General features: G+C 41.6%; 3 protein-coding genes across 5 annotated transcripts in view; 1 reads left to right on the top strand and 2 right to left on the bottom strand.

The window, feature by feature from the left end:
- csnk1a1 (casein kinase 1, alpha 1) overlaps positions 1-769 on the bottom strand; it is a gene marked incomplete at its 3' end in the record, with an annotated part of 29,541 nt that extends 28,772 nt beyond the window's left edge. Inside the window, exon 1 of one of the 3 annotated variants that reach the window (XM_079671856.1) lies at positions 10-769. In XM_079671856.1, coding sequence (XP_079527982.1) covers positions 10-132 — 123 coding nt within the window. In that variant the 5' untranslated portion in view covers positions 133-769. The remainder of the gene's footprint in view (positions 1-9) is intronic. The other 2 variants (XM_079671855.1, XM_079671857.1) reach the window with 2 other exon arrangements.
- A 4,563-nt stretch (positions 770-5,332) lies between these two features.
- LOC307033160 (serine protease inhibitor Kazal-type 1-like) lies at positions 5,333-8,464 on the bottom strand. The gene is made up of 4 exons (XM_079671516.1): positions 8,306-8,464; positions 6,726-6,817; positions 6,179-6,288; positions 5,333-5,489 (listed from the first exon to the last, which is right to left on the bottom strand). The coding sequence occupies exons 1-4, from the start codon at positions 8,349-8,351 to the stop codon at positions 5,438-5,440; spliced, it is 300 nt and encodes a 99-aa protein (XP_079527642.1). The 5' UTR covers positions 8,352-8,464; the 3' UTR covers positions 5,333-5,437.
- Positions 8,465-10,769: 2,305 nt separating this feature from the next.
- The window catches only part of LOC307033159 (storkhead-box protein 2-like), a 100,358-nt gene continuing 84,553 nt past the window's right edge, over positions 10,770-26,574 (top strand). The window contains exon 1 of the mRNA XM_079671514.1: positions 10,770-11,744. Coding sequence (XP_079527640.1) covers positions 11,405-11,744 — 340 coding nt within the window. The 5' untranslated portion in view covers positions 10,770-11,404. The remainder of the gene's footprint in view (positions 11,745-26,574) is intronic.

The following is a 26,574-nucleotide window of genomic DNA, read 5'->3' as shown; positions in this document are numbered from 1 at the left end:
GTAGATTACCTCTCCATTTGTGATGTTGATGGCCAGATATATGTCACCGAAAGATCCTGATCCAATTTTTCTGACAAGCTTGTATTTCCCACCGACTATGAACTCGGCTTTGGAGCCACTGCTGCTCGCCATAATATCCAGCAGATGATAATCTCCACCTGATCACTTTGGGGAAATCTGTGTAGCAGTCTAGCACGATTGTCAGCAGTACATACAGAGTCCTGCTTGTCCAGTTGGCGTTGACGAAACCAAGTAGAAACTAATGTTAGCTGTATTCCAAAAAGACGTGACGACAATAAACGGAAAAAGCCAGCCGATTTCTTCTGTTGGCTTTTTTCATAGGCTACCGTCTACAATGGATCTTCTTCCAAATAAAACCTCCTCCAAAAACACGTAATGCCGTGTCAGTATCGAAGTATATACATCCAAAACTAAACCCGATAAAGCTTACGGCCTTCAACAGCCACCTCGAAGTAGCAGCTAGCGAGCTCTAACCTGAGCTCACGTTAGCATCAAGCTAACGCTGTCGCAAGGACCGTCGCGGAAAAATGTCCGGACCTCCTCCGTGATGAGAAGCAAAAAACAGCCCCTTTAATTAAACCTCTGATGGTGCTGTTGCCTTTTCAATCTGTCCCGTTACTTAAGGGCGTTTTCAGCAAACATCAAGGGTCGCAACAGTCTGTAGAAAGCGCAACCCACTCACTCCGCCATCTTGTCTTCTCTACCCTTTCTCTCAGCTGCTTTCCGTTGGAGGCGATTAGCTAAGGTTAGATATCTCATGACCCCTTCAGGTTCTATTGGAAATAATACCATCAACACACTTTATATGAACGCAGAACTGTGTTTCACAATTGTGAATGGAAAATATCATCTATGATACCTGCAATGTAGCCAGTCAACATCTGTAAAGTTGAACAACAAACGTGACTTTAATTTCCGCAAACCAGTACCAATGGATTTAAAGCCACAGTCAAAATAGAAACCTAGCCTATATTGACACATATACATTCAATGTTGATGATATAAAATAGAAAGAGAAAAGTGGGCTAGCGTGGCCTATGATACACTGTTTTGTATCTTGTTTAACTTGTTATTAAACAGCTATGGATATTTTACACAACAAAAACTAATTTATGGTGATTTAAATAATCTGACGAGTATCTGGGGTTGCTGTATGATTAGTTGTGTGAACCATAGGGTGTGAACCTCTATGGTGTAAACGTTTCCAAATCGCTGTTCCGATTTCTCCTATTCTGCCGAAGTTACATGAATGCAGCATAAGGGCGGGGACCACATGGGTGTAGGCCTAGGCATGTTGCTCCTGGTACAGGTGAGAACATAAAATACAATCCAGAAAGTCCAGTTTTAGCTATGGTTTTAGCATATGCAGGGTGGATGGCCACAAACCACACAGTTCAGGGGTTTATAAGAGCAGAATTTTTGAACGACTGTGAAATAAACACAATGAAGGGCAAAATGACAGCCCACATCATTAAAAGTAGGATATTATTTGCATTAAGTGTGAAAGGAATCGCATATTAAATCAAATATAAAAGGTACAGTGTGAAGAAAAGTCCAGCTATAAGTCCAGTTATCAAAAGAAAAACTTTGGAGCAGATAGTTCTCTGCCAGCCAGAGCAGAGGTGAGATGTTGTAAAGAGTTATAGCAGTTGGCAGGAATGACTTCCTGTATCTGTCGTTGTGACAGTGGAGCTGCAGCAGTCTGTTGGAGAAGGAGCTCCTGTCAATCCAGCTGCAGGTGGAGAGGGGGGATGGGGTTATCCATAATGGATAAACGATTATTTCAATATATCCAACAAGAGATAACTCATGACTAGTGGTATGATGTTGCAGTGGCATACACTTTCTTTCTCCAAAAACGTCAGATAAGAAGCAGCCACATATTCCTGCTTCAAGGATATGATGAAGTCTTCTAAAGCTCCATTGTGCGAACAGGAACAGATCCCCCAACAAGTATTTTGTTTGTGAGATACCCCTAACTGAGGTAGAATAAAGCACAACCATGTTTTTTCATTAATCTAATATGTGTTAGGTTTCAAATGGATGTTGGTATAAAAATATTTTAATGCAAAATCATTTTTCTGTTGATGGTTGGTTATTTCCCACTAATGCAAATAGTGAAACAATTAAGGCTTCAAAGGTTGGCGCGTCCGTATTATCACATTTATCTCTGGAAGTGATGATCAGAATGTCACCACATTATGGCTCACATTGAAATCAGGTTTTCGGTGCTCAGTGCCGGCGCCACTGGAAACATGAAAAACAGGTTAAAAATCAGGCACCTGCTCCGAACTGGCCCTGCAAACACCTTGGTGAAAAAAGGAAGCCATACAATACAGCAAAAATGCCCATCTTTGTAACATAGTTAAACACATCTGGATTATAGCCAGAAATTGAATAGTAAATAAAAAAACGACAAGGTATGTATATAACTTTATGTCAGTGTTCAAGTAAAGGGGCCATTTACCAAAAACAAATAATGTAAATGTTACGAAGTCTGTCATCTCATCATAAACGCCAGGGAGGCTGTGGCTCATAGTGTGCTGGACTTCGAATCAGGGGATAGCGAGTTTGAGTCCCACTGCAGTCAGCATGTCGTTGTGTCCCTGGGCAAGACACTTCACCCCAAATTGCTTCTGTGGGGATTGCCCACAGTGCCCACATGTTGCTTTGGATAAAAGCGTCTAACAAATGACATGTAATGTAATGAAATAAATCATAAATTATATATAGTGGGGTCCTTATTATTTGTAACCGCACAATAAAACCTATTGTTGTTTTTCTTTTGTAAACTGTGATATTGCGGGGACATTAAAAAAAGTAATATTATTTATCCTTGCTTAGTTAGCAGTTGGTACAGGTGTCTCCAATGATGTAAAAGACTTGGTGACAAACAGAACAAACAGGTGTAGCTCCTTGGATCGCATCACCAGAGGGCCTTTAGTTTATGATACCTATCAGGCAGACATCAGGAATTTAAAAGTCAAATGTTTGATCAATTGACAACAATCACACAGTGGAGCATTCTTTGGCAATGAAATTCTTGCTGTAAGCTCCTTCCAGTAATACTATTACAACATATATGAGAATCCCAAAAATGTGTATAAAGCACAACAACATTGTTTTACCCTTTTTGAGTTGGTGTGCCACGTGAAACCAAAAGTCAACATGTTGTTTGGTAATGTAATAGTGGTATCGGTGTGGGCCGGTCGAGATGCCCGGGCTGATTTTTAGTCCCAGTCCGCCTTTCCTCTCAATGGTTCCTCTGTAGAAGTTGCAGAATAGCGTGGAGTCAATGTTGAAACTGCTCACCCTGCAGAGGACTGTCAAGCTTTTTTAACGATAGTATCTGGTCCCCCTTTCCCTCAAAAACGGTTCCACAGTCAGGTCGGAGCCAATGCAATGCTTGATTGTCAACCATTTCTGGTTCACATTTGGGAACAAAAGAATGCTGGGCAAGAACTAAGAACTAAATATCTCAGAAGGTTACATCGGAGGCTCGAGATTAACCTGGGCAGTAACCGTTCATAGTGTCTGATACTGTTTGTTTTTATTTACTACTCAACTTTTAATGACCACCCTGTTATTTCCCGTTTTGAAGAGCAGCACGCCTCATATTTGTTCCTGTTGTTTTTTATTTTAGCAGCAATCGAGTGGAATCAATACATGTCATAATATCACAAGTAAGATCATAATAGTAAAATTATAATGAGAAATATGCCGGTAAAATATGCCATTAGAAAACAGCTTATGCCACAAAAATGAGAGCGAAAAGGCAGTCAGACTAGCTTTGGTGGCTATGCTAACATCACCCATATATTACCAACGTTTATCAGGGTATAGGGGTTCTATTGTGAACCCGGCAATGTTGAGTGCAAAATGTCAGAAATGGATCATCATCAATAAGGCCCAAAACCTCTCCAATGTTTTGTTACTATTGTTTACATACTGTAGGCTATAATGCCATTCTCAAGTTCTCAACATCTCCGGGTTCACTAAGCTGGCAACAAGACTATTGTGATGCACATAGGAAAATAAACTACAGCTGATTGAAACCCTGAATTGTCTGCAGGAACATCTTCCAAGCAAAACCCAGCCTCTCATATATTCCATGTGATGAGAGTTCAGAGAGGCTGGTGAAGTCACCAATAGACCCTCTGCAGATGGGGGGTGGGTGATCATCTACCTGTTGCAGCATGCTTACTCATACCTGGATGGATCGGGTTGCACTGTGAGAATCACCTTTTTTGATTTCTCCAGTGCATTCAAGACGATCCAGCCTCGGCTACTGAGTGACAAGCTGCAGGCTATGAGGGTAAACTCATCCACCATCTCCTGGATTACCAACTACCTCACAGACAGACCACAGTATGTCCGGCTGGGCGGTGTGCTGTCTGGTGTGTTGGTTGGTAGTACAGGAGTCTCCTTTCCTGTTCACCTTATAACCACTGACTTTCAATACAACTCAGAGTTATGCCATCTGCAGAAGTTTTCTGATGACTCTGCAGTGGTAGGGTGTTTCAGGGATGGACGGGAGGAGGAGCAGAGCGCTGGTGGGTGATTTTGTGGATTGGACTGTATTTAGTCACCTGCTTTAAAAGACAAGTGCAATTGTCTAAGACCTTAGAGGGAAGTTTAGGACAGCTTCCCAGCTCCTAGGCATTCTGGGAGAATATGTCAAAGTGGTTACAAATTATTAGTACCTGGGAGTGCACATGGACGACAGACTGAACTGGAGGATCAACACTGACGCTGTGTACAAGAAGGGGATGAGCAGACTCTATTTCCTGAGGAAGCTGAGATCCTTCAACGTGTGCAGCAATATGTTGATGATCTTGCATCAGTCTGTTGTTGCTAGTGCACATCGGCATCAAACTGGACCCTTTTCGAGTGGTGGTTCGAGAGGAGGAAACTGAACCAACTGAATCAGCACAGGAAAACTCCTGTCTAAAGCAAAATCCCTATAACAGTGGTTTCCCAATCTGGTGTTTGTAGAGCAGGGGTGTCCAAACTACGGCCCGGGGGCCAAATGTGGCCTAACATGTGTTGTGACAATAGATTAACCTTGAATGTGTCTTCCTTTCTGTTAAACTTGAAATTCTGGAAAAGTTTTGCATATTTTGTGTAGAACTCCTCCCTAAAAAAATGTGTACAGTAAGTCTGTCTGCACAGATCACCATCACAAGGACAGCAGAGTATGTTATCTGATGTTGGAGTACAGGATGGAAGAGAGATCACATGTGGTGGTCAGGGTGTTCATTCACTGTGTGTTACATTTCCCAGGATGAATTCTGTTCACGCACACAGGAGATAGGTTGCAGTCTACAACTTTATTGAGAAAGCCAGTTACAGAATATGCCCATTACACACTGTGTGTGTGTGAGTGAGTGTGTGTTAGACTGGGCTCCATATACGGTTAAGGAGAACATGTCCCTTTCTTTGCCACTTTCACATTCGTCTTCTCTCTTCTGTTGGAGAAAAACAAATGTGTGTTACAGCATTGTGGATTAATTTATGTCTGTCTGCATGTGTAGCAGAACGGTACACACAAATCTAATAAACTGCATTCAGTTTCACAGATTTTACTGAAACAATCTTAAAGTAAGTTCACACTGTTGTCATGCATTACATAATCTGTGTGTGGTTTTACTGTTAGACCCTTCCTTCTACTTTCAAAATAAAAGCTGGGACAGAGTTGTTTTTGACCACCAGGTGGAGGCAGAGAGCAGTGATTGGTGTTAGTTTCTTACAAATCAACTACCGTTGACACTAAATGAGTAAAAGGACATTGAATTGGTTGACAAATAACCTTGTTCCCACTTGTGAAGACTCATACAACCACGATTAATTAAATTGCAGGCTAAACCCCAAGCTACTGGATACTGGCATGAAATACACTTTACACGTTGTCCTTAGTAGCCTATTCATATGGTCCTAATTTTCTCATCACAGGGGGGTCGTATAAAATCATAAGCATATTTTGTTTCCCTTGTTCAGTCTTTAAACAACACTTTGGAGGTTGCAGGCTGTCAGAGTCAACTCACACACATGATCCTATAAGATATAGTTTCTAAACTCACCCCACCCATTGGAAAATAATAATGCTACAATGATATCTCCATATGTGTTTTAGTGTGTATTAGTACATTTTACATGCCTGTTTTCCTGGCAGAGGACACATTCGGTGCTGTAGACCTTTCCATCGCTGCCACATACTGGATCATACTCCCTGGTGCAGGTTTCCCCTTCAAACTTCTCACAGCCAGCCTGTAAAAACAAATGTATTCATCATTATGAATGTATTCAAACTGTGAAAACAAAAAAAAAGATTTGCATTTTGTCATTGACAAGTGTTTGATGGTGCCTTGACCTTTGTCTTAGTCTTTTGTTAGTGGCAGGTTCTCTGTGGAGTCAGTAAGCACATCTATGAAATAGTCCTACATTTAAGCCTTAAACTTTAGAGATCAACTAGCTTATTGAAGTTCATCTCTCTAATAATAAGAAGAGATGGGGATTGAAAATGATCCGTCACCTTTTGGAGCTATCCATAAAAAAACATTGAAGCCGAATTAGTTCATAGGTTTATTTATTCTGAAATTCTAATGAGATCAAGTTCTGTTTTGCTAAAGAGATTCTTTATCATAAATGTGTAAACCAGGAGTTCAAATTAAAATCCAGAATCAGATCCTCCTAAGGACTCTCACCTCTGCTGGAACAGTGAGAGCTTCTTCTTCTGGAGCTCCAGTCATCAACGCCCCATCGCCGTCTGTCACCGCCTCACTCTCCACGGACAGGACTATGCACACACACACACACACACACACACACACACACACACACACACACACACACACACACACACACACACACACACACACACACACACACACACACACACACACACACACACACACACACACACACACACACACACACACACACACACACACACACACACACACACACACACACACAGTACCTCAGTACCATCAGTACCTCTATTCTTGTAATAGTCCTCATTAATGTTACACGTCACACTACCCCTCATCTCTTGAGTGGGGAATGGAAGTGTTCTGGTTACTTATATATATATATGTTAGTCATATATTTCAGAAGGCTTTGGTTGAATGTATGTCATCTGTCCAACAATCTTGGAAGCCAACAGCCAAAGTCTGATGACTATTAAGCTTTTTATTACTTTAAAACTATAGCTTTTCTTTTTACTTCAACTCCATTCTCAGATCTCGGGCTGGAAAATTACAAAAAGCAAGTCCATCTATTACATCAACAACCCAGAAATATAGCCCCTTGTCCCCAGAGGTGTATTGATATCCAACTCTAACACTAACCATGACCTCAACTTAACATAACCCTTCTGACTGTGACCTTTAGACCCAGTCTGACTCACAGAGAGCTCGATGAACAGGAGGCTGGACAAACAGTCCTCAGGGTGTAAATGGGCTTCTTTTCAACCCTCACAGAGAATGTAACATCGTCACCAGCTTTTTGTCTACAAGAATGCAACCCAGCCAAGTCTTAAGTTCCTCTGTACTTCCTCTTGTCTGGCTGCTCTTGGCTTGCTGTTGAAATTAGAGCTGCTGTTTCAGCAATGTACTGAACTCATTTGTTTGTTGTTTTTTCCGTAGGGACAAACCGATGTTGGTAACCTGATTTGAACAGTCATGAGAAGAGGACATCTGAACTACAGAGTTAGTAAAAAAAACAAGGCTTACAAAACGTGTTCCACCCAGCTAAGTGTTATGCCATCCTAAATATCCAAAACACAATTATTTGTATTCTTATTTATTTTTTCAATGAAAGAAAGAAACACATAAAGAAACAGAAACCTTCTGCTCACATGATGTGAGTGATGTCATTATGATTTAACTGACCACTTTTAGATCATGAACACATATAGTATAATTATTTAATCCCTTAGCCTTTCCTTTGTTGGGATTTTTACCTATTAAAAATAGTTAGCTCTTTATAATATTTGATCGACCAATTTGAATATTTTGTATGTAACCATTTCTAATCAATCCACTAACAAAACAATACACCTCAGGTTGATATTAATTCACATTTGTAATACTTTGTTTCTTATTTTGTCATCTTTCTAGACACTAATGCAGTGTTCTGCTGTATTCCTGTGTCACATTTCTAGGATGGAAACTAACAATCTTTCAGGTGTTTACTGGTTCAAAGGAAGCAGAATCGGAGTCTGCTAAACGACAAGTTATTAACTAGTTGTTAAGATCATGATATTCTGCTGAAATGAACTCACCAGAGAAGGAGAGCAGCAGAGCAGAGCAGAGCAGCAGGGTCTTCATGTCTCCGGTGTGTGTATGTGTCTCTGTGGGAGGCAGGTGTGTGATTCTCACATTATGTTTTTCCTTTCATACACAACCTGTTGAGCTGGCTGTAGCCGCCCTCTGATTGGTTGCTTTGTAAAAACAAGACTCATCTAAGCCTCAAGATAACACAACCGGATCAGAGCAGCCAGGAAGAACAAATATCCAGACATGAGACTGTGCTGTAGAGAGCAGGCTGCTGTCTGAAGATAACTATATTCAACAATTTAGTGTGAGTAAGCCAACACAGTCAACATGTGAAATTGTTTTGCATTGGGAGCTGGGTATGAAAATACTGTAGAGCACACACACACACACACACACACACACACACACACACACACACACACACACACACACACACACACACACACACACACACACACACACACACACACACACACACACACACACACACACACACACACACACACACACACACTGTACACACTTCTCCTTCCCCCTGCCTTCTCCACACACACACACACACACACACACACACACACACACACACACACACACACACACACACACACACACACACACACACACACACACACACACACACACACACACACACACACACACACACACACACACACACACACACACACACACACACACACACACACACACACACACACACACACACACACACACACACACACACACTTGTCATTACAGTATTAAGGCTCAGATTTAAATTATTTCAACTCTGATCCCGATTGCCTCTGACCTTTCATCTTTCAACCAATTAGAGGACAGCTAAATGAAGCGGCTTAAGCTACTGTAGCAGGGCAGGAATAGAAACTTAACTTTCTGCCTACTTGAATGGTACAAATAAAAACAGTACCTGGAGCTTAAATGTCAGTATAATGAGTAACACATCTATATCCAAGCAGATAAGAAAGTAAATAATACGACCGGCTCAATGAATGTCCCGCTTTATTTTCCCTTTTTTAAAATGTATTAACAATGTATTTATTTCATTTTATATCTATATTTGTTTGTGTTGTTGTAGGTTTGGGGAATACAAACAGTTCACCCTTTACACTGTGGCAGGGTTAGAGCTGCTTCATGTCACAACACACAAGAGGACATAAGATCCGGTAGGGGGGGGGTAATGTGTGTGTATCATTGGGTTAACTTATAAATGATATATATTTATAATAATAATACATGAAATGTATATAGCGCTTTTCCATGGTGCTCAAAGCGCTTATATGGAATAGTTAAATAAATAATTAACAAAGAAACAGAAATGATGTAGAAACTGTAACTGAAACAGGAGTTAGAAATCTTGGATTAACAAGTATGTTAAATACAGAGGCTGGAACGAGACCAAGAAGGTCCACATTTGAAGTCTGCCTGCCCCCTAACACCTGCAACCCAGATGCAAATCATTTATATAATAAAGACCATTAAAAGCAATGGCAATATCCAGAGCAAACTAAACATCTTCAAAAAGGGAAGGGTAAAATACATATTAAATATAGTAAATCAAGAATAAATAGATACAAAACTAAATACAAAAAAGTAAATATTTAAGGGCTGAATACAAGCAGTTTGTCAGGTTGAGGTGGTCACATTGTGACAAAGTTCCCCTCCTCCATCCTGACGCATCGCACACCTGTACCACATAATGCAATAAAACAGTCCTGACATAAAATGTACTTTAACAAAGCTTATAATTTTCAGTTTGTATTGCAATATGGCATGTGGTATTTCAAGGGATGTGTGGGAATGTGGGGCAAGGAAATTGTGGAAGTGAAATATAACTAAATATGATCACAACCTAAAGGAGGGTCCTTTATTGAGGCCTTGTTCGGCAGAGGGACCTGGTTTCAGATCAAATTTGGATAATTAATTATTTATTAATTTAAGTGTGGGGGCGGTGTTTTTTTTGGTTGATGTAAGAAGAACATAATAGACAAGACAAACATATTTTTTGCAATCTAATGTTTTGTTTTTAGTGTTCTATTCCTAAATTTAAAAAAAATCATAATACTGAATAAAAGTTGGAATTGCTATAACATGTATCATTTTTATAATGTCAATTAGAACAATTGAAAATCCTCAAAATATATGATACATTAATGTATTTCTTTCAGGTATTTATCAGACAACTGATTAATGAGCTAGCTATATAAATATAAAATATAAAATTATTTTCTTACCGTTAAATACTTTGGAAATACTTCGCTGCAGGGATACTGTATGATTTTCGACAGCTAAAATGTTATTAACTCAGCTTGTTGGCAGCAGATAGGCGAGCTGCTGACTGTAAACACCTGTTGGGCTAGAGGTCTTAATTTGAAATGTGGCCGGAAGATGTGTGTCGGCTGTTGTGATAGCTGCCTTGACGCAGCTCCATACAGATGCCTGCCATCACTGTACCTGGATGAGACGCTCCTGCATCCAGCTGGGTTTCTCGCACCGTACCGCCGTGTGTCAGGCAGGGGACAGGAAAGAAGGAACGGGCGGCCGGGGAGATACTGAATCATCGGGTACCGTGGAGGCTGGATAAAAAGATACAGGTGTCCGACGAGACCCGGTTGCTGCCTGGCGACGAGGAAAGGGGGGGTCTCTCCGCATCTGTTGCCTGGGTGAATTCATTAACACGTTAGCATCAAGCTAGTTAGCCTAATTTGCAGGTACATATCACAACGAGGTGTAAGACACCGTTACACCGAAAATCACGAATGTCATCTTTGGTTTTTAGGTGACAGCGCTCGACATGGGTCTTTGGTAAAAAACGGTTTCCGTTACGGGGCTATGTATTATGTTTAGGGGAAAGGACGGACCTAAAGGTGTAGGAATGGGTTTCATGTAAGTATAGGGAGCTAACGGGGGCTAGCAGGCTAGCTTCATGGACACAGTGGTAGGCTATGCGGCTGCTACAGCCCGCAGCCTGTAGCTACACCCTGCGAGCTAACATGGAGTCTATGTTCCGCATGAAGCCTCACGGTGTCACATGCATGCATACAATGATAACAGGGCATTCGATAGTCAGCTAGAAGGCCGACGCGAAAATGGAGTCTTTTCTGCAGATAGCCCCCCATTCACTGGCTATAGTACTGTCCAGGGTTGGGGCTGGGGATGCGGGGGGGGCAGCTGGGGTGTCAGAGAGCGATGCGCTGCCGAGACACCACACCGGCTATGAGATTTTTGCCGACTTTAAAGCAGAAAACACCCAGCATCATGTATGGAATCAGAGGATTACTGAGGCTGTGTCCGAGACCTTCTTTCTGGGATGGATAGATGAGCATGTGCTGCTGATCCAGGGGAAGGAGGACCACCTAGAGGTGCTGAGGGAGGGATGGATGCGGAGGTCCCTCAATCCGCCACGAGGATTCACCATCAAATACCTGGGTAAGGCCTCTACACCCACCCTGCCTGCTTAGGTTTAGGCCGAATCATTTTCGTGTGTTTGTGTTTCCATTGAAGCTACGCTACACGAGCAGCTCCACTCAGCATGACCCATTGGTTGTGCACACCGCCAAAACCACAGCACGTCTGTTCCTTGTTGCATTTAGACTCAATTATAAAACGGATTAGCCACAAATTCCAGTTGCATAAGCAACATTGAAACTGGAAGGAATTCTGCAGACTATTTACATGCATAAAAACCTATACAACACACTACAGGAAAGGGAAACTCTGAAAAAAGCAGATTTATGTTTTGTCCTTAAACTTTGAATTAACAGAAAGCAGGAACTTCTTGTCCGTTTATAGTGGTATAGGGAAGGGGTTTTCAAAGTGTGGGAAGGTGAGCCTCCCCTCAGAGAACATAAGAATAGCTGCGCCCCCCCTCCCAATTATTATTATTATTATTATTGCTGCTATTATTATTGTTATTATTGTTGTTGCTATAATGCAGGGGTATTATTATCCAGTGGAATGCCCTTACCTACTGGCCTAGTGAAATCAAAGTGGTTACTTTTTTTTTTTGGCTGGGCAAAGGGCTGCACGATTTGGGGAAATAATCTAATTGCGATTCGATTTGCGATATTTGTTTTTAAGCGACCCAACGGAAGTTTATTGTAAAATGCGGCCATATCTCCGGCTAGGAAGGTCGTATCAACATGCTCCCGTCTCTAGCACCCCCGCAGCCTGAGCTGCGAGTGAAAGAACTAAACTAATACCTCATTCACACCAACGCAACTCCGGTTCAAGCTCCGTGCTAGAGCTTTTCAGGTTCAGAACCGGTTCTTCGGTTTAGCTCCGGCTCTTTTCACACTGCCCAGAGTCCGACTGGTGCTGCGTCATTGCGTCATCGTTTGCGTCATGACGTAACCGTTTGCGTGCCTGCTTCATAAAGCCAAACCGTGCGGAAACCCCTCACAGCTGACACCGACAACAACAACAATGGCCGATTGTGCTCCAGCTTCCTCTGTACCTCATCGGAAGACCAGATTCCCAGCAGGTAGCTGGTCTCTTCAGTGGACCACTGCTGCTTGTTTAGTTTCTCCATCGTTGTGTACAAACTGGATAAAACGCCGGCTTTTTGTTGTTGTTCAGGAGTTGATCCCGCCCCTGCCCCCGCCTCGACGTAAGCGTGACGTATGTGGTGCTTTTGCTCTAGCCGGACAATTTATTGGTGCTTGAAACAAACCGGATTCCGGAACTAAGAGGCTGCTCCGCTGCGGTGTGAACAGGAAAACCCGGTACTCTTCCAGCTCCAGCTCCGAACCGGCCCTGAAACACCGTTGGTGTGAATGAGGTATCACATGAAACTTCCGTTGGGTTGCTTTAAAGTCAAGCTTCAGTTTAAGATTCACCCTGTAATAGATGTAAAACATGTGACGGAGCATTACTAACCTGACTCGGATGGTTTGTTTCACCAAATCATCTAGGAAAGCTCCATTGGAAGCCATTTGGAAAGGGCAGGCACTTTCAAAAATACTTGGCAGGTGATTGGATTAATCCGTCTATCACCTACTATCATGGGCCACTTCTGATTGGTTAACAATGGCTGGTACATGTGGAGCACAGCACTTCTGATTGGTGTGGATGACTGACACACAAGAAGAACAAAAAAAAAAAAAACCCTAAAAAATTGCAGGCTTTGCGATTTGATAATTGCATCATTTCAAATCTCGATTTAAAATCGTTTAATCGTTCAGCCCTCGCTGGGCAGTGTAGTTTTACTCACCGTCTTATTTGAAATTCTCAGGACTTAAAACCGTTTTTTCAAAGAAAAATTATCTTAACAGTTTTTAATGCTCATCGAGTCATCCGTGAGCAGAGCATCAAGTTGGCATGCCTATAACAGCTGAATGCGGCGATTACCATGTTGTTCAGCAAAACGCCTCACAAACTTATTAAGATCCAAAGCTTTAGTGCGTTTTGATTCAATGCTGAGTACAGTCAAACTTGACAGTCTCTTCTCTGTCATTGTAGACCGCAAATACCTCATTCCTTCTGTCTACTTGGGCCCGAATGCTTCTCGTTTTGTGCCGTCCTGTTCAAATGAAATCGCCGCCAATCACATTTCCACGCTCGCGCTGGGGGAGGGGTTACAAGGCTCGTGTCTTTTGCTGCATTCACTTGCACAGGACATTAGGGATTTTCTCTCATAAATGTCTGATGAGCCACAATTTTTATTTCAACAACAAAGCTGCCAACTGGGGTGGCAGCTGGGGTGGCAAGGCTATTTTTAGGGTGGCAGTTGCCACCCCATGCCACCCCGGTAGATCCGCCCCTGCTTGACCGGTACTTTCCTTTTTAAAGGAGACCTATCATGCCATATTTAAATGATATAGTGTATGACCATACGTATATAAGGTATATTTATACATTTTATTTTTACAACATACTTGTCAACCCTCCCGATTTTCGCGGGAGACTCCCGATTTCATTGCCCTCTCCCGGTTTCATTGCCCTCTCCCGGGGTCATATTTCTCCAGCATTTCTCCCGGTTTCTGACAAAATCAGATTTACACACGACTGTTTCCACTCGGACTTTAATACAGCTACACCATTGTTTGGTTTCCATGGTAACACGTCTCTTTAGTAGCGCGCGCAACTCAAAGTCTGAGAGGGTGAGGCAGATATTCACAGAAAACAGAACAAGAATCGACAACTACTCTACTCTCTGCTCACTCCTTTCCTGTAAAATACAGGTCCAGCCCACACATATGCTCCATCAAGGACGGTGCTACAGGCCGCAAGGCATTGCACTTACAACTACAATAAGCATGTTAATGTTAATCTAACAGCTCCGGCGATCCACTAGCATCCCCCCCCCCCCCCCCCCCAAATGCTCCCGATTTCTGAGGTCTAAAGGTTGGCAAGTATGGTTGACAAGCTGTTGTCCCTTATTTATTTTACTCTGTTTGTTACGATGCTTGCTACTTATTCCGTTCATATTTTGGCTAATTAGCAAGAATGCAATGTGGACAGTTTGTAACTTAGAGTTTCACCCAGCAATAAGTCTCTGAAAGGCGGGGAAAAGTTGTGTGGATAGAGGCAGAGTGCAGCGGCAGGCAGGCAGAGAGGAGCAGGCTGCGATACCCCCCCCCCCCACAGAGCGCACCCAGAGGACAGGCTGCGTCACCTAACTTTGTAACCCAGGAAAGGAGCAGGAATCCTGATTACGTGAGTGTTAAAAGTGCATTAAACTGTTTTAATCCGACAGCCGCTGATGTGCACGGAAGTCTGTCCGTTTCGTTAACATTTGAATAGCCAAATGGACGGAAATCCGTCCTACAGTATATGCGAATGAGAGGTTTGGCAATGCACGTGGCCGTGGCTCATTCCCCTGATAGGTGGAGAGTTGACCAATAAGCGGAGCACCTCTTTGTGACGTAGAAAAGTGTTGAAATCTGGATCTGTTTTTTTCAGATCCGTTGCAGCCCCTTTTTTTAGCGATTTGGCTAAGGAGGAATATAGAGAGGGTTGTGTTTTCTGACACTTGGTGAGTTCCCTGGAACACCGGGGACACATATTCATGTATAAAAGACGTACAAAGGTGCATTTTGCATGATAGGTCCCCTTTTAATGAAAACCTGCACTCACACTAACACACAGGTAGGCAGAGATGAAGGGAATGAGCACTTTTACAGCCTTGTTGGCGAGGTGGGGGAACTCTGTCTCCACAGACAGCCAAAAGTGTGCAAGTGACGTTTTTTTCCAGACGCTGTCTCCTCTCTCACTTTAGGTAACTTCACTAAAAATCGATCCATGTTGCAGCTCGCATAAAGTTAGCGGAAGTTAACTAGCTGAATTTCTCGTTATTTTGTTCTCCACGCTGCGCCTTCCCTGAAGCTCTCTGGCGCCCTCCCGGGGAGGCCCGCCTCACACTTTGAAAATCGCTGTTATAGGGTACACTCCAGAAAGTATTTAGTGGACCTAGTATAACTAATTTGTCAGAAATAATTGAATAGTCATTAAGATTAAGAACATTTAGTAATAACGTGTTTCGGCCATAATTGTACAGTCCTAACCAGTAGCGGGCCGTGCATTTCACACCTAGGCCTTCAGTAGTGTCCTACCTGAATAAACCCACCTCTTAATACCATCATTATGATGCGCGGCTATAGAAACCGTTCATATTATACAGAAACGCAGAATAACAGGGCGTTGCATCACAGACAGGTATCTAATGTAGCAGAATGAATGCCATTACAAAGCAAGAAACCCAAATAACTCAAATCAACAACTCTCCTTTCACTGCAGCCACATCATCTCTAGCAGAAGCATCAATATTTACTTCATAAAATAACAAGAAAATATCAAAACATGTACAAAAAACATTATAGCCTTTACTCACCAATACGTTTGATAATTGTACACAAAATCCATCCTCCTTTCTTTCCTCAACAAGAGTTCAGTTAATCTGTGCTCCAGATGATCTGAGTTTTGAGTTCCAATAATAAGTCCTGTTCTATCTAAAGCTGAAAGTCCAGTCGTATTTCTGGCAAAGACCATTGTGGACCTCCGTTTCCCTCCCCCCGGGTTTCCCCAACAGTCAAAAGCAGCGTTGCTTGTTGTGTCCAGCCGTGCTTTTGTGTCTCGCTGCTGCCTTGGTTAGACAACTTAAGTTTGCAAACCCTCTATGGCTCCAAACATCAAGTCGTTGTGAAGATCAGGCATTCATACAGTGTGCAGTGCTCCTCGGAGGCTGAGATATACCGCTGTAGTTAGTGAGTTGGAAGTTGTCGACAAACCTTTCCCCGACTGCGACAGCCTTGATAGCTTCCCCAAATCAATTTCTCCTCTGCTGACAGCCATTGTGGGTTGAAAAAATAACTTTAAAATCAAATTATATTATATACAGTGGGGCAAAAAAGTATTTAGTCAGCCACCAATTGTGCAAGTTCTCCCACTTAAAAAGATGAGAGAGGCCTGTAATTTTCATCCTAGGTATACCTCAACTATGAGAGAAGAATTGAGAGAGAAAAAATCCAGAAAATCACGTTGTCTGATTTTTAAAGAATTTATTTGCAAATTATGGTGGAAAATAAGTATTTGGTCACAGACAAAAAAAAACAAGATTTCTGGCTCTCACAGACCTGTAACTTCTTCTTTAAAGGCCCAGATACACCGGCCCGAAATCGGCAGTAAATGGGAGTCGGGCCGAACATGCGTGGGCACGCCCTATTCGGAGTGGTGTGCGCCGCACCGTCGGTTTTTTTCTGCCGACCTGACGCCTTTTTTTTGCCGATTCAACATGTTGAATCGGCGTCGGGAACACCACCGGAAATCGGACAAAGGGATAACACTGATTGGCTGTTCAGCTAGCGAATCAGTGCATGAGAAGCGTTGACGGAAGTGAGGGAGGTAAACAAATGATTTAAAATGGAAGATGGAACACACACGGACGGCTATTTCACCTCATCGGTTTATAGAGCTCCTGTTCGTTCATGTTTTCAATGGACGAGAGTGAAAATGGAAAGAAAAACGCTATTTGTTGTTTGTTTATATTATCACGGAGTCTGTTCTTCTCTGTCTTCCGGTTGTTGCCTCTTTTGAATGATGAAAACACACTACCGCCGCCTGCTGGTAAGGAGAGTTATTGTCACTCACGCATACGCAGTTCATACATGCTCGGCTCGGATTTGCGGTGTGTTCCAGTGCGCGAAGTCGGCAAATACGCAGGAGAGTCCGGCGACGCAACAGTCGGTGTCGGTGACTTCTCAGGTGACTGGCCGGTGTATCTGGGCCTTTAGAGCCTCCTCTGTCTTCCACTTGTTAACTGTATTAATGGCACCTGTTTGAACTTGTTATCAGTATAAAAGACACCTGTCCACAACCTCAAACAGTCACACTCCAAACTCCACTATGGCCAAGACCAAAGAGCTGTCAAAGGACACCAGAAACAGAATTGTAGACCTGCACCAGGCTGGGAAGACTGAATCTGCAATAGGTAAGCAGCTTGGTGTGAAGAAATCAACTGTGGGAGCAATTATTAGAAAATGGAAGACATACAAGACCACTGATAATCTCCCTCAATCTGGGGCTCCACGCAAGATCTCACCCCGTGGGGTCAAAATGATCACGAGAACGGTGAGCAAAAATCCCAGAACCACACGGGGGGACCTAGTCAATGACCTGCAGAGAGCTGGGACCAAAGTAACAAAGGCTACCATCAGTAACACACTACGCCACCAGGGACTCAAATCCTTCAGTGCCAGACGTGTCCCCCTGCTTAAGCCAGTACATGTCCAAGCCGGTCTGAAGTTTGCTAGAGAGCATTTAGATGATCCAGAAGACGATTGGGAGAATGTCATATGGTCAGATCAAACCAAAATAGAACTTTTTGGTAAACACTCAACGAGACGTGTTTGGAGGAGAAAGAATGCTGAGTTGCATCCAAAGAACACCATACCTACTGTGAAACATGGGGGTGGAAACATCATGCTTTGGCGCTGTTTTTCTGCAAAGGGACCAGGACGACTGATCTGTGTAAAGGAAAGAATGAATGGGGCCATGTATCGTGAGATTTTGAGTGACAACCTCCTTCCATCAGCAAGGGCATTGAAGATGAAACATGGCTGGGTCTTTCAGCATGACAATGATCCCAAACACACCGCCCGGGCAACGAAGGAGTGGCTTCGTAAGAAGCATTTCAAGGTCCTGGAGTGGCCTAGCCAGTCTCCAGATCTTAACCCCATAGAAAATCTTTGGAGGGAGTTGAAAGTCCGTGTTGCCCAGCGACAGCCCCAAAACATCAAAATGCAAATAAAGTCTTTAAAGATCAGACAATGTGATTTTCTTGATTTTTTTTTCTCATTTTGTCTCTCATAGTTGAGGTATACCTAGAATGAAAATGACAGGCCTCTCTCACCTTTTTAAGTGGGAGAACTTGCACAATTGGTGGCTGACTAAATACTTTTTTGCCCCACTGTGTGTGTATATATATATATATATATATATATATATATATATATATATATATATATATATATATATATATATATATATATATATATTAATATCATATATATATATATTTATATTAATATATATATATATATATATATATATTAATATATATATATATTAATATATATATATATATATATTAATTATACATCCATGGTGCAGGTTGCTAAGGACGCTACAGATGCTGTGTGCCAGTATGTAGCTACCGGTAGCTCCCGCTACACACGCTAGTGTTTGCTAGCGCTGACAAACCAATCAGGATAGGAAAATGCTGACGTCATCATACGCCTGCTAGAGGGCCCCGGTGTCGCCAACTCAAAATCTGATGGGCCAATGCAATAGTTTCATTGCCACTTGTTTTAAGCTACAAGTCTCGCACTGTTGATTCTGAAGGCTTCAGGCAGATTTCTTTGACCCAGCAACACATTCTGACTTATTATTGTAAGTCGCTTCTGATAAAAACGTCAGCTAAATGCAATGTAATGTAAAATATGATTGGATAAAAGCTGCAACATTAACAACCATTACTGGACGCAGTGCAACCGAGCGCAACAGAGAAAAGCTATGAACTGAAGAGAATAGACTATTGGGAATAATGTAAAACATGTTAATTAAAAAACTATATTAAAGGTTTGTCAGTGATGCTGATAGTGTTTAGACCAGCAGAGAAGGCCTTCTGGCTCTGACGGCCCACCACCGGTCCTAAAGGATTTGCTGTCCAACGGGAACCCCTTGCCCGACCCACATTTTTCTTAAAATTAAAAAGTAATGTAAAATATCCATCCCAGCTTTTCCTTATTTGCAGGGAGCATTGAAGAAGCAACTACAGCCCTGTGCGGACCTGCATGTTCCTCTGGACTTTCTGACTATTGCTGTCCGCCCCCCCCCCCCCCCCCCCTGCCTGATAATATATAATAATAATTGAAGTACATCCTTTCAAACAGAACTTTGTATTGAACATTCAACATTGCAAATGAAATGTGAAATAATATTCAAATATATAAATTATATATAATAAATAAAATAAATAAATTTAATTATAACAAATAAATTAAAATCACACACAACCAAAACAATCAATTAAATAGACTCAGGCTGGAAAACAGAGCTCTCTCTCATACTGTATATATAAATAAATAAATAACATAAGCACACATTGTCTCACAAGCAAAAGAACCCTCCTTAAAAAAACAGTCAAGTGTACAGTCCACTGTCCATACAAAGACCCAGATGCCTGAACAGGCCATATCCAAATCTGTACAGTATTTCGAGCAAGGAACAACAGCATGTTTACATTGTCGGGCAAATGCATCTTAGATTGCAAACTGTAGGGAAGGTGGGGGCTCTCCAGATGCCGTGTTTGCTCCCAGCTGGGAACACGGAATGGGTATTGTGTTTCAGGTGCAGTTTAAGGTTGGTCGTATTGCTAGCTTTTGTTGCTACCTTTTTTAAACAAATGCAACACACCGCCCGGCTCATTCAAGTCCTTAGTTTCGCCTCGTTGATTTGGCTTAAATCCAAAATATTCCCACACCGGAGATGTGGTATTAAGTTTTGCAACCACTTCCATTTAACTTCAAATTCCCCTCTAGTAAGTCACACGTTGTCTCCTGCTTGTCTCTATATTATTAATTTGGCTGCTACACTGCTGCACGCGGAGTGTCCTGACCTGGCTTTGTCATGAGCTGTGTGTGAGCCCCGCCCCTCACAGCGCGCCGGGCTGGCAGCCACAGCGCTCCTGGCTAAAATGCTAGTCACATCCTTATTAGGGGTGTAACGGTTCACAAATATTTCTGTTCGGTACGTACCTCGGTTTTTAGGTCACGGTTCGGTACGTTTTCGGTACAGCAGAAAAAATTATCATAAAACATTTTTATTTATTTTTTTAGATTATTATTAAACTGTGAATAATGTATTCACTCAAATAAATACAAAATATAATAAAATAAACATTAAGGTGCAGCATTTCGATGAACTGAAATAATCTGTATTTGAACTTTACTGTAGGCCTACTAGTACTCACAAAACATAAACTATTAGTTTTTTTTTTTTTATTATTATTAAACTGTGAATATTCACTCAAATAAATACAAAATAAACATTAAGGTGCAGCATTTCGATGAACTGAAATAATCTGTATTTGAACTGTACTGTACTAGTGCCTAAGCAGCCAGTTTGACATTATGACTTGCTTGTCATTGTATTTTCATGTTTTTTTAAAAGAAAAATTAACTTGTTCACATTGCTTGCCAAAAGGGCAGATCTGCTGTGGAGAACACCCTCTCGCTAGGGACAGAGGTAGCAGATACAGCCAGGTAGCGCTTTGCTAACATGGCAACATAAGGATATTTGGCGTTTGTAATAGCTTTGGCTCGGTCTGAACTTTTTGCGAGTGGTGGAGACTTAAATGCTAGTCGGAGTTGGGTTTGCGCTTCAGTCTTTTTTCTTTTGGTACCGGTGATATTCACGTTCGGGTGATGCCTTTTCAAATGAGTGTGCAAGTTTGATGTATTGCCAGCCGCGGAACCAATTTTAGTTGAACAATGCCGACAAACAGCTTTGGTTCGGTCCACCTGTCTTTGTCCGTCATCCTTGTACGTAACTACGAAACCAAAATGTTCCCAAACCGGAGACTTCAATGATGCTGGAGGATTTTCGAGCTCAACTTTATCTGCGTTCGCCATTTCGACAGTTCCTCAAATTACTGACTAAATTTGAACGCATCCCTTTGACCAGCTCTCATATGCCTTTCGTCCAATGAAATGACTTGCTTGCTCTGACGCGTTGAACCCAATGTGAGCAAATTACTCTGAATGCTGCGACGCAGCACCTGAGATTACATCCAAAAAGTTGTTCACGTTCTACATTTTTTACGTTTAACTAGGGCTGTGCAATTATGCCAAAAATCATAATCACGATTATTTGGGTCAATAATTGATATCATGATTATTTTTACGATTATTTATTGACCATCTATTGAACTTTAAAACAAATAATATTTTACCAATAAACAAGATCAACAAATATGTTGGAGCGCACTTCCAAAACCATACTAAACATATATTAATATGATAAATAAAAATAAATTAGACCAAAATAAATTAAATCAAATATGTTGCAGTGCACTGTCACAACCTACTGAAGACTCCTTAACATAGCCAACATTTTGGGGAAACATATTCAACACATTCCACTCAGTTAAACGTTGAAGGCTGGCCAACCGTCATGGTTCAGAAGTAACAGGAAATAAAAGTTGAACTACAAATTAAGACCAAATAAAAATGTTTTGGCCACCATGGCAAATGCTGGTAGGGCTGCTCATGTCATCTCTTAAAGATTTTTGCAAGAAACACCAGCCTGTTTACATGGTCTGGTTTCAGAGATGAGCGCAGGCAGGTGACAATATTGCCACCTGTACTGAAGACCCTCTTGTGGCAGTGCTGCCACATATGACACAGGAAAAAAAGAAAAGACTCTGAGCCCTCTCTTTGCCATTATATAAAAATAGTGTTGCTACAAAAGTATAAATTAGGCTTACTAATAAGACAACTCAGATCTGAAGCTACACAGGAATCTGCTGCCAAAGTGCAATAAAAAAAGACAAAATTGATAGAATCAAACCCATTTTTTTTTGCATTTTATTAGAGTATAAAAAGAAATGCCTTTTTAAAATAGGATGCAAGCAACACTAGTTTCTTAACCTGAGTTGATAATTACATTACATTTCATTTAGCTGACGCTTTTATCCAAAGCGACTTACAATTACCGATTACAGGGACATTCTCCCTTAAGTAACTAAGGGCTAAGTGCCTTACTCAAGGGCACACTAGTGGTGATGTTCCTGGCGGGAGTTGAACTCACAACCTTCCGATCTTCACCCCACCTCACTATCCATTAGACCACCACTATTCACTATAATAATAGACTATAATCAATTTAAACAGAACATGTCTCAATGTTTGCATTCTTATACCATTTTTTCTACAATAATTATAATGAATAAGTTCAAACAAACTAAAATGTACAGCTGATTAATAACAGTATCTAACTTGAGTTTTTGTTATATCAAAAACCTGTTGAAATGCTACAGTTATTTTTACTGTCCCCCAAAAGCACGCCGGCAGCCTCCAGGAATGCTTCTTTCACAACTTCGCCGTCTTTGAAAGACTTCATGTGTTTCGCAAGAACGTGACTGACGCGATAAGATGCTATGGTAGCAGCTTTGCTCTTGTTGTTGGGCCTGGTGAAAATGGACTGCTGTGCATTTAGCTGTCCTTTCAGGTCCCTCCCCTTTTGGGACTGTTTTGAAATGCAGCTCCTAAATTACCCTTCTTCGATAAAGCCACGCTCGCATTGCAGATGAGACAGATGGACTTTGAATTGGAATAGATAAAAAAAAAAATCATCCTCCCACTCGGAGTGAAAATTATATATTTTGGGCTTTTTTGCTTCTGCCATAATTGCGGTCTTTTGTGTGTGCGGACTGTCACTCCTGTTGACACGGACAACGTCAGCGACTGCCCACCAGCCACGCCCCGACACATGGGGTCACGCCGGCCAATCACAAAGCTTTGATGCGTTCAAGTGCATTATTCTGGCACAGGAAGATTATGTTACAGGACATTAACGATAAAACAGAATATTGTTGTTCTATTTTTAGACGCATCTCGCGATCGACTGGGAATCTCCCCGCGACCCTTCTTTTTAACGAGTTGCTGCTCTTTTTCTGAAATCTTCGCTTGCGCTGAACACTCACAACACATGTCACTCCCACGTGGCCGAGTGGGCTTTTAGGGAGGGGCGAGCTAAATAATCGTATTTTGTCAATTATGCTGTTTTCATAATCGTCGCAAGCCATAATCGTAATCGCGATTTAAAATACGATTAATTGCACAGCCCTACGTTTAACGTTATATTAGTTCGGTACACTTTGGTACACACGTGTACCGAACCGAATTCAGTACGGGTACTGTACCGTTACACCCCTAATCCTTATGTAAACAAACACGCATGTAAAAGGCAATTTATCGAGCTCAGAAAGTTGATCGAGTCCATTTTTATTTATCGTATGATAAGTCAATGTATTGATTATCGCGACAGGCATCACCTTCAATTTTGTCCAAATAACAATTTTGTCAATGTCACATCATTTTCATTGTGTTCAGGTAAAACAATGCCCCACCAGTGCACCAGTGTCTAATTTGGTGGAGAGTGGTACTTTAGCATGGGAGATGGCAAGCGGCAATAAAAAACAAAACCCAAAATAATATAATAAAATAACAAACAAATATTGTGGATATATTTAAATTAATACTTTATAGGAACTCTTTGGTGCACTATGTGCTGAATCACAGGAAATGCTTTCTACATATTTGTTGGTAGTTAGAGCAGTGCGGCTATTTTTCCATGTTTTTTAACATGGAGTTTTGCTGAACCAGAAAGCTTATCGACAGGAGGCAATATGTTGATAAGTGAATACTGGCATGTAGAAGTCTTCAAGCCTGGACCCACTTCCTGTCCCGTCGGGGGTCCTGCCGACTCATGCCCCCTCCGGAACCCCTCCACCCTTACTTTTAGCCCTTGTCACTGCCTTCCTACCAAAACCTGACAACACTGAACATTTAGTTAACTTATTCTCTCATTCTTATCTGAATTGATCAAACCTGAAACATTTCTGAATATATCAAAGCACACGGCGTACACACATGAAGGTTTTTTTTTCTTCTACAGAGAGACTAATGAAAAATGAGTCGCCTAAGACTTTTTTTAGGCCATTAACGTTTAGTCGACCTGCCAAATTTCTGTAGGGGTTGCTATCCACCGCGCCGGCTGTAACAAATGGCGACGGCCAGTGTTGTAGTAAAGTCACCAATTCACGAGTCCAAGTCACCCTCGAGTCCCCACTCTTCGAGTCCGAGTCACCTAGGGGGAGTCGAGTCCATGTGCTTTCGTGTTAAAGGCTGAATCTTTATTTATTGATTTGATCACATTACTCTGATGATAGTGTTCAATACAGCCGACCTATATGTCTGAACTCCATCCTTAGAGTAATGTTTTATGGAGCCTCCGTGACGGAGATCATTTTCAGTCTCTCATTTTCACGGTAGCCTAGGCCAAGGGTTCCCAAACTTTTCAGCCCGCGACCCCCAAAATAACAGTGCCAGAGACTGGCGACCCCCCACTATCACGTGGTGACTGGAAGAAAAAAAAAGACGTGTGCACAGGATGCACGCACTAATAGGCGTATCCAAACACGCGCATAACGACAACACACAAGAACAGAACAGCCTGACAACCATGATATGATTTTACATATAGCAATTTAATATAAGATAACAGCAGAACTCGTGAGTCAAAGTAATCTCCATGTGAATTAGGAGTGAACATTGTTGCGGTGCAAACTTTAAAAGACATAAACTGTAGTAAACATATGAACATTGTTGCGGTGCAAACTGTAAAAATACATTAAGGTAATATAAATATGAACATTGTTGCTGTGCAAACTTTAAATACATAAAAGGTAATAATAACTAATAAACATATGAACATTTTTGCGGTGCGTATTTACTAGGGATGCACCGAATATTCGGCCGCCGAAAATTATCGGCCGAAAATGGTTAAAAAGGCTCTTTCGGCTTTCGGCCGAAAGGGTTTTAGCACCGAAAAAATATCACCGAATATCAGAGAACAGGGTTACGTTGGTAAGCTAACGTGTTGTTGTGATGACGTAATCAAAACGCAGCGACAAGCACGGCGCGTGACCATGCTCGCGGCTGGCTCACAGCCAACATGTCTGCCGCTTGGAGATATTTAAAAATATCAGAGAAAGAGGCGCGGATTGCGATTTGTAAAACGTGTTCAGCTGACATTTCTCGAGGGGGTGTAACTGCAAAGACTTTCACCACTTCGGGATTACTCCACCACTTGAAATCAAAACACCCGGACAAATATGCGGAGTAAGATCAAATCACAAGCACTGACAGCGAGAGACTGTTCAGCGCTGCCTCTCATGTGCTTGATGAGAAGAGGAACAGACTTATGGCTGATAAAGCAGAGAAGCTACTGTTCATTAAAAAGAACCTCCTACTTTTCCTTAATAAGTAGACAAGGCTGGCTTATCATAAGCTTATCTAGTTCTACATGTCTACTCTATACCCACTTTCCTGAACAATTTTCATTGTGAGTTATAATTCACCATCTCAGGTTATCATTAGGGGGAAATGACAGCAGCACAGTGTTCAATATATTGTACTTTCGTTATCTAAATGATACAATGTTGTTTACATTGCTCATGAGGACAGACCACCTTATTTGCAGATTCTTGAAATTGTAATTTAATTTGTAATTGATTGTGGATTTTGTATCCAGTTTTCACTTTATGTATCTTTATACAATGTTTACTACTTTGCTTATGAGGACAGACAGCCTTATTTATATTCTTGAAATTCAATTGTAATTTCATTTGTAAATAGTTACATTCATGTGGATTTATCCATTTTGCACATTTGTATGCATGCACTTATAGGTGCATTTGTTGTTTTTGAAGGCCTGGCTGTTACAGTCTTTATTTACACTATTTTGTTGTAGGCCTACTGGCCTAGATGTTTATGCAGTTTTAAAGCACCGTGGCTTTGTTCTGAATGCACTTTGTTGTAGTTATCCTACAGAGAAAAGAAAATGGACTTGACTTGGAATTAATGTACTGTATGCATTCAAAAGTGCTGAATAAATGTTTTATGGACCCATACTAGTGATTATTATTTAAGTTAAGTTTTGCCATAATCATGTCTTTTTCCATAATCAGGAAGCTGAA

Source organism: Notothenia rossii (genome assembly GCF_949606895.1).
Source record: "Notothenia rossii genome assembly, chromosome: 3".
Classification (NCBI taxonomy): Eukaryota; Metazoa; Chordata; class Actinopteri; order Perciformes; family Nototheniidae; genus Notothenia; species Notothenia rossii.
Note: the sequence above shows the minus strand (reverse complement) of the source record. Positions and strands in the feature narration are given on the sequence as shown.

Excerpts from the sequence above, each read along its gene's own strand:
- LOC307033160 (XM_079671516.1), bottom strand. The coding sequence starts at position 8,351 with ATGAAGACCCTGCTGCTCTGCTCTGCTCTGCTGCTCTCCTTCTCTG. Across the intron at positions 6,818-8,305 it reads TCTGCTGCTCTCCTTCTCTG|TCCTGTCCGTGGAGAGTGAG; the intron begins GTGAGTTCATTT and ends GTGTGTGCATAG. Across the intron at positions 6,289-6,725 it reads CTCTCACTGTTCCAGCAGAG|GCTGGCTGTGAGAAGTTTGA; the intron begins GTGAGAGTCCTT and ends TTGTTTTTACAG.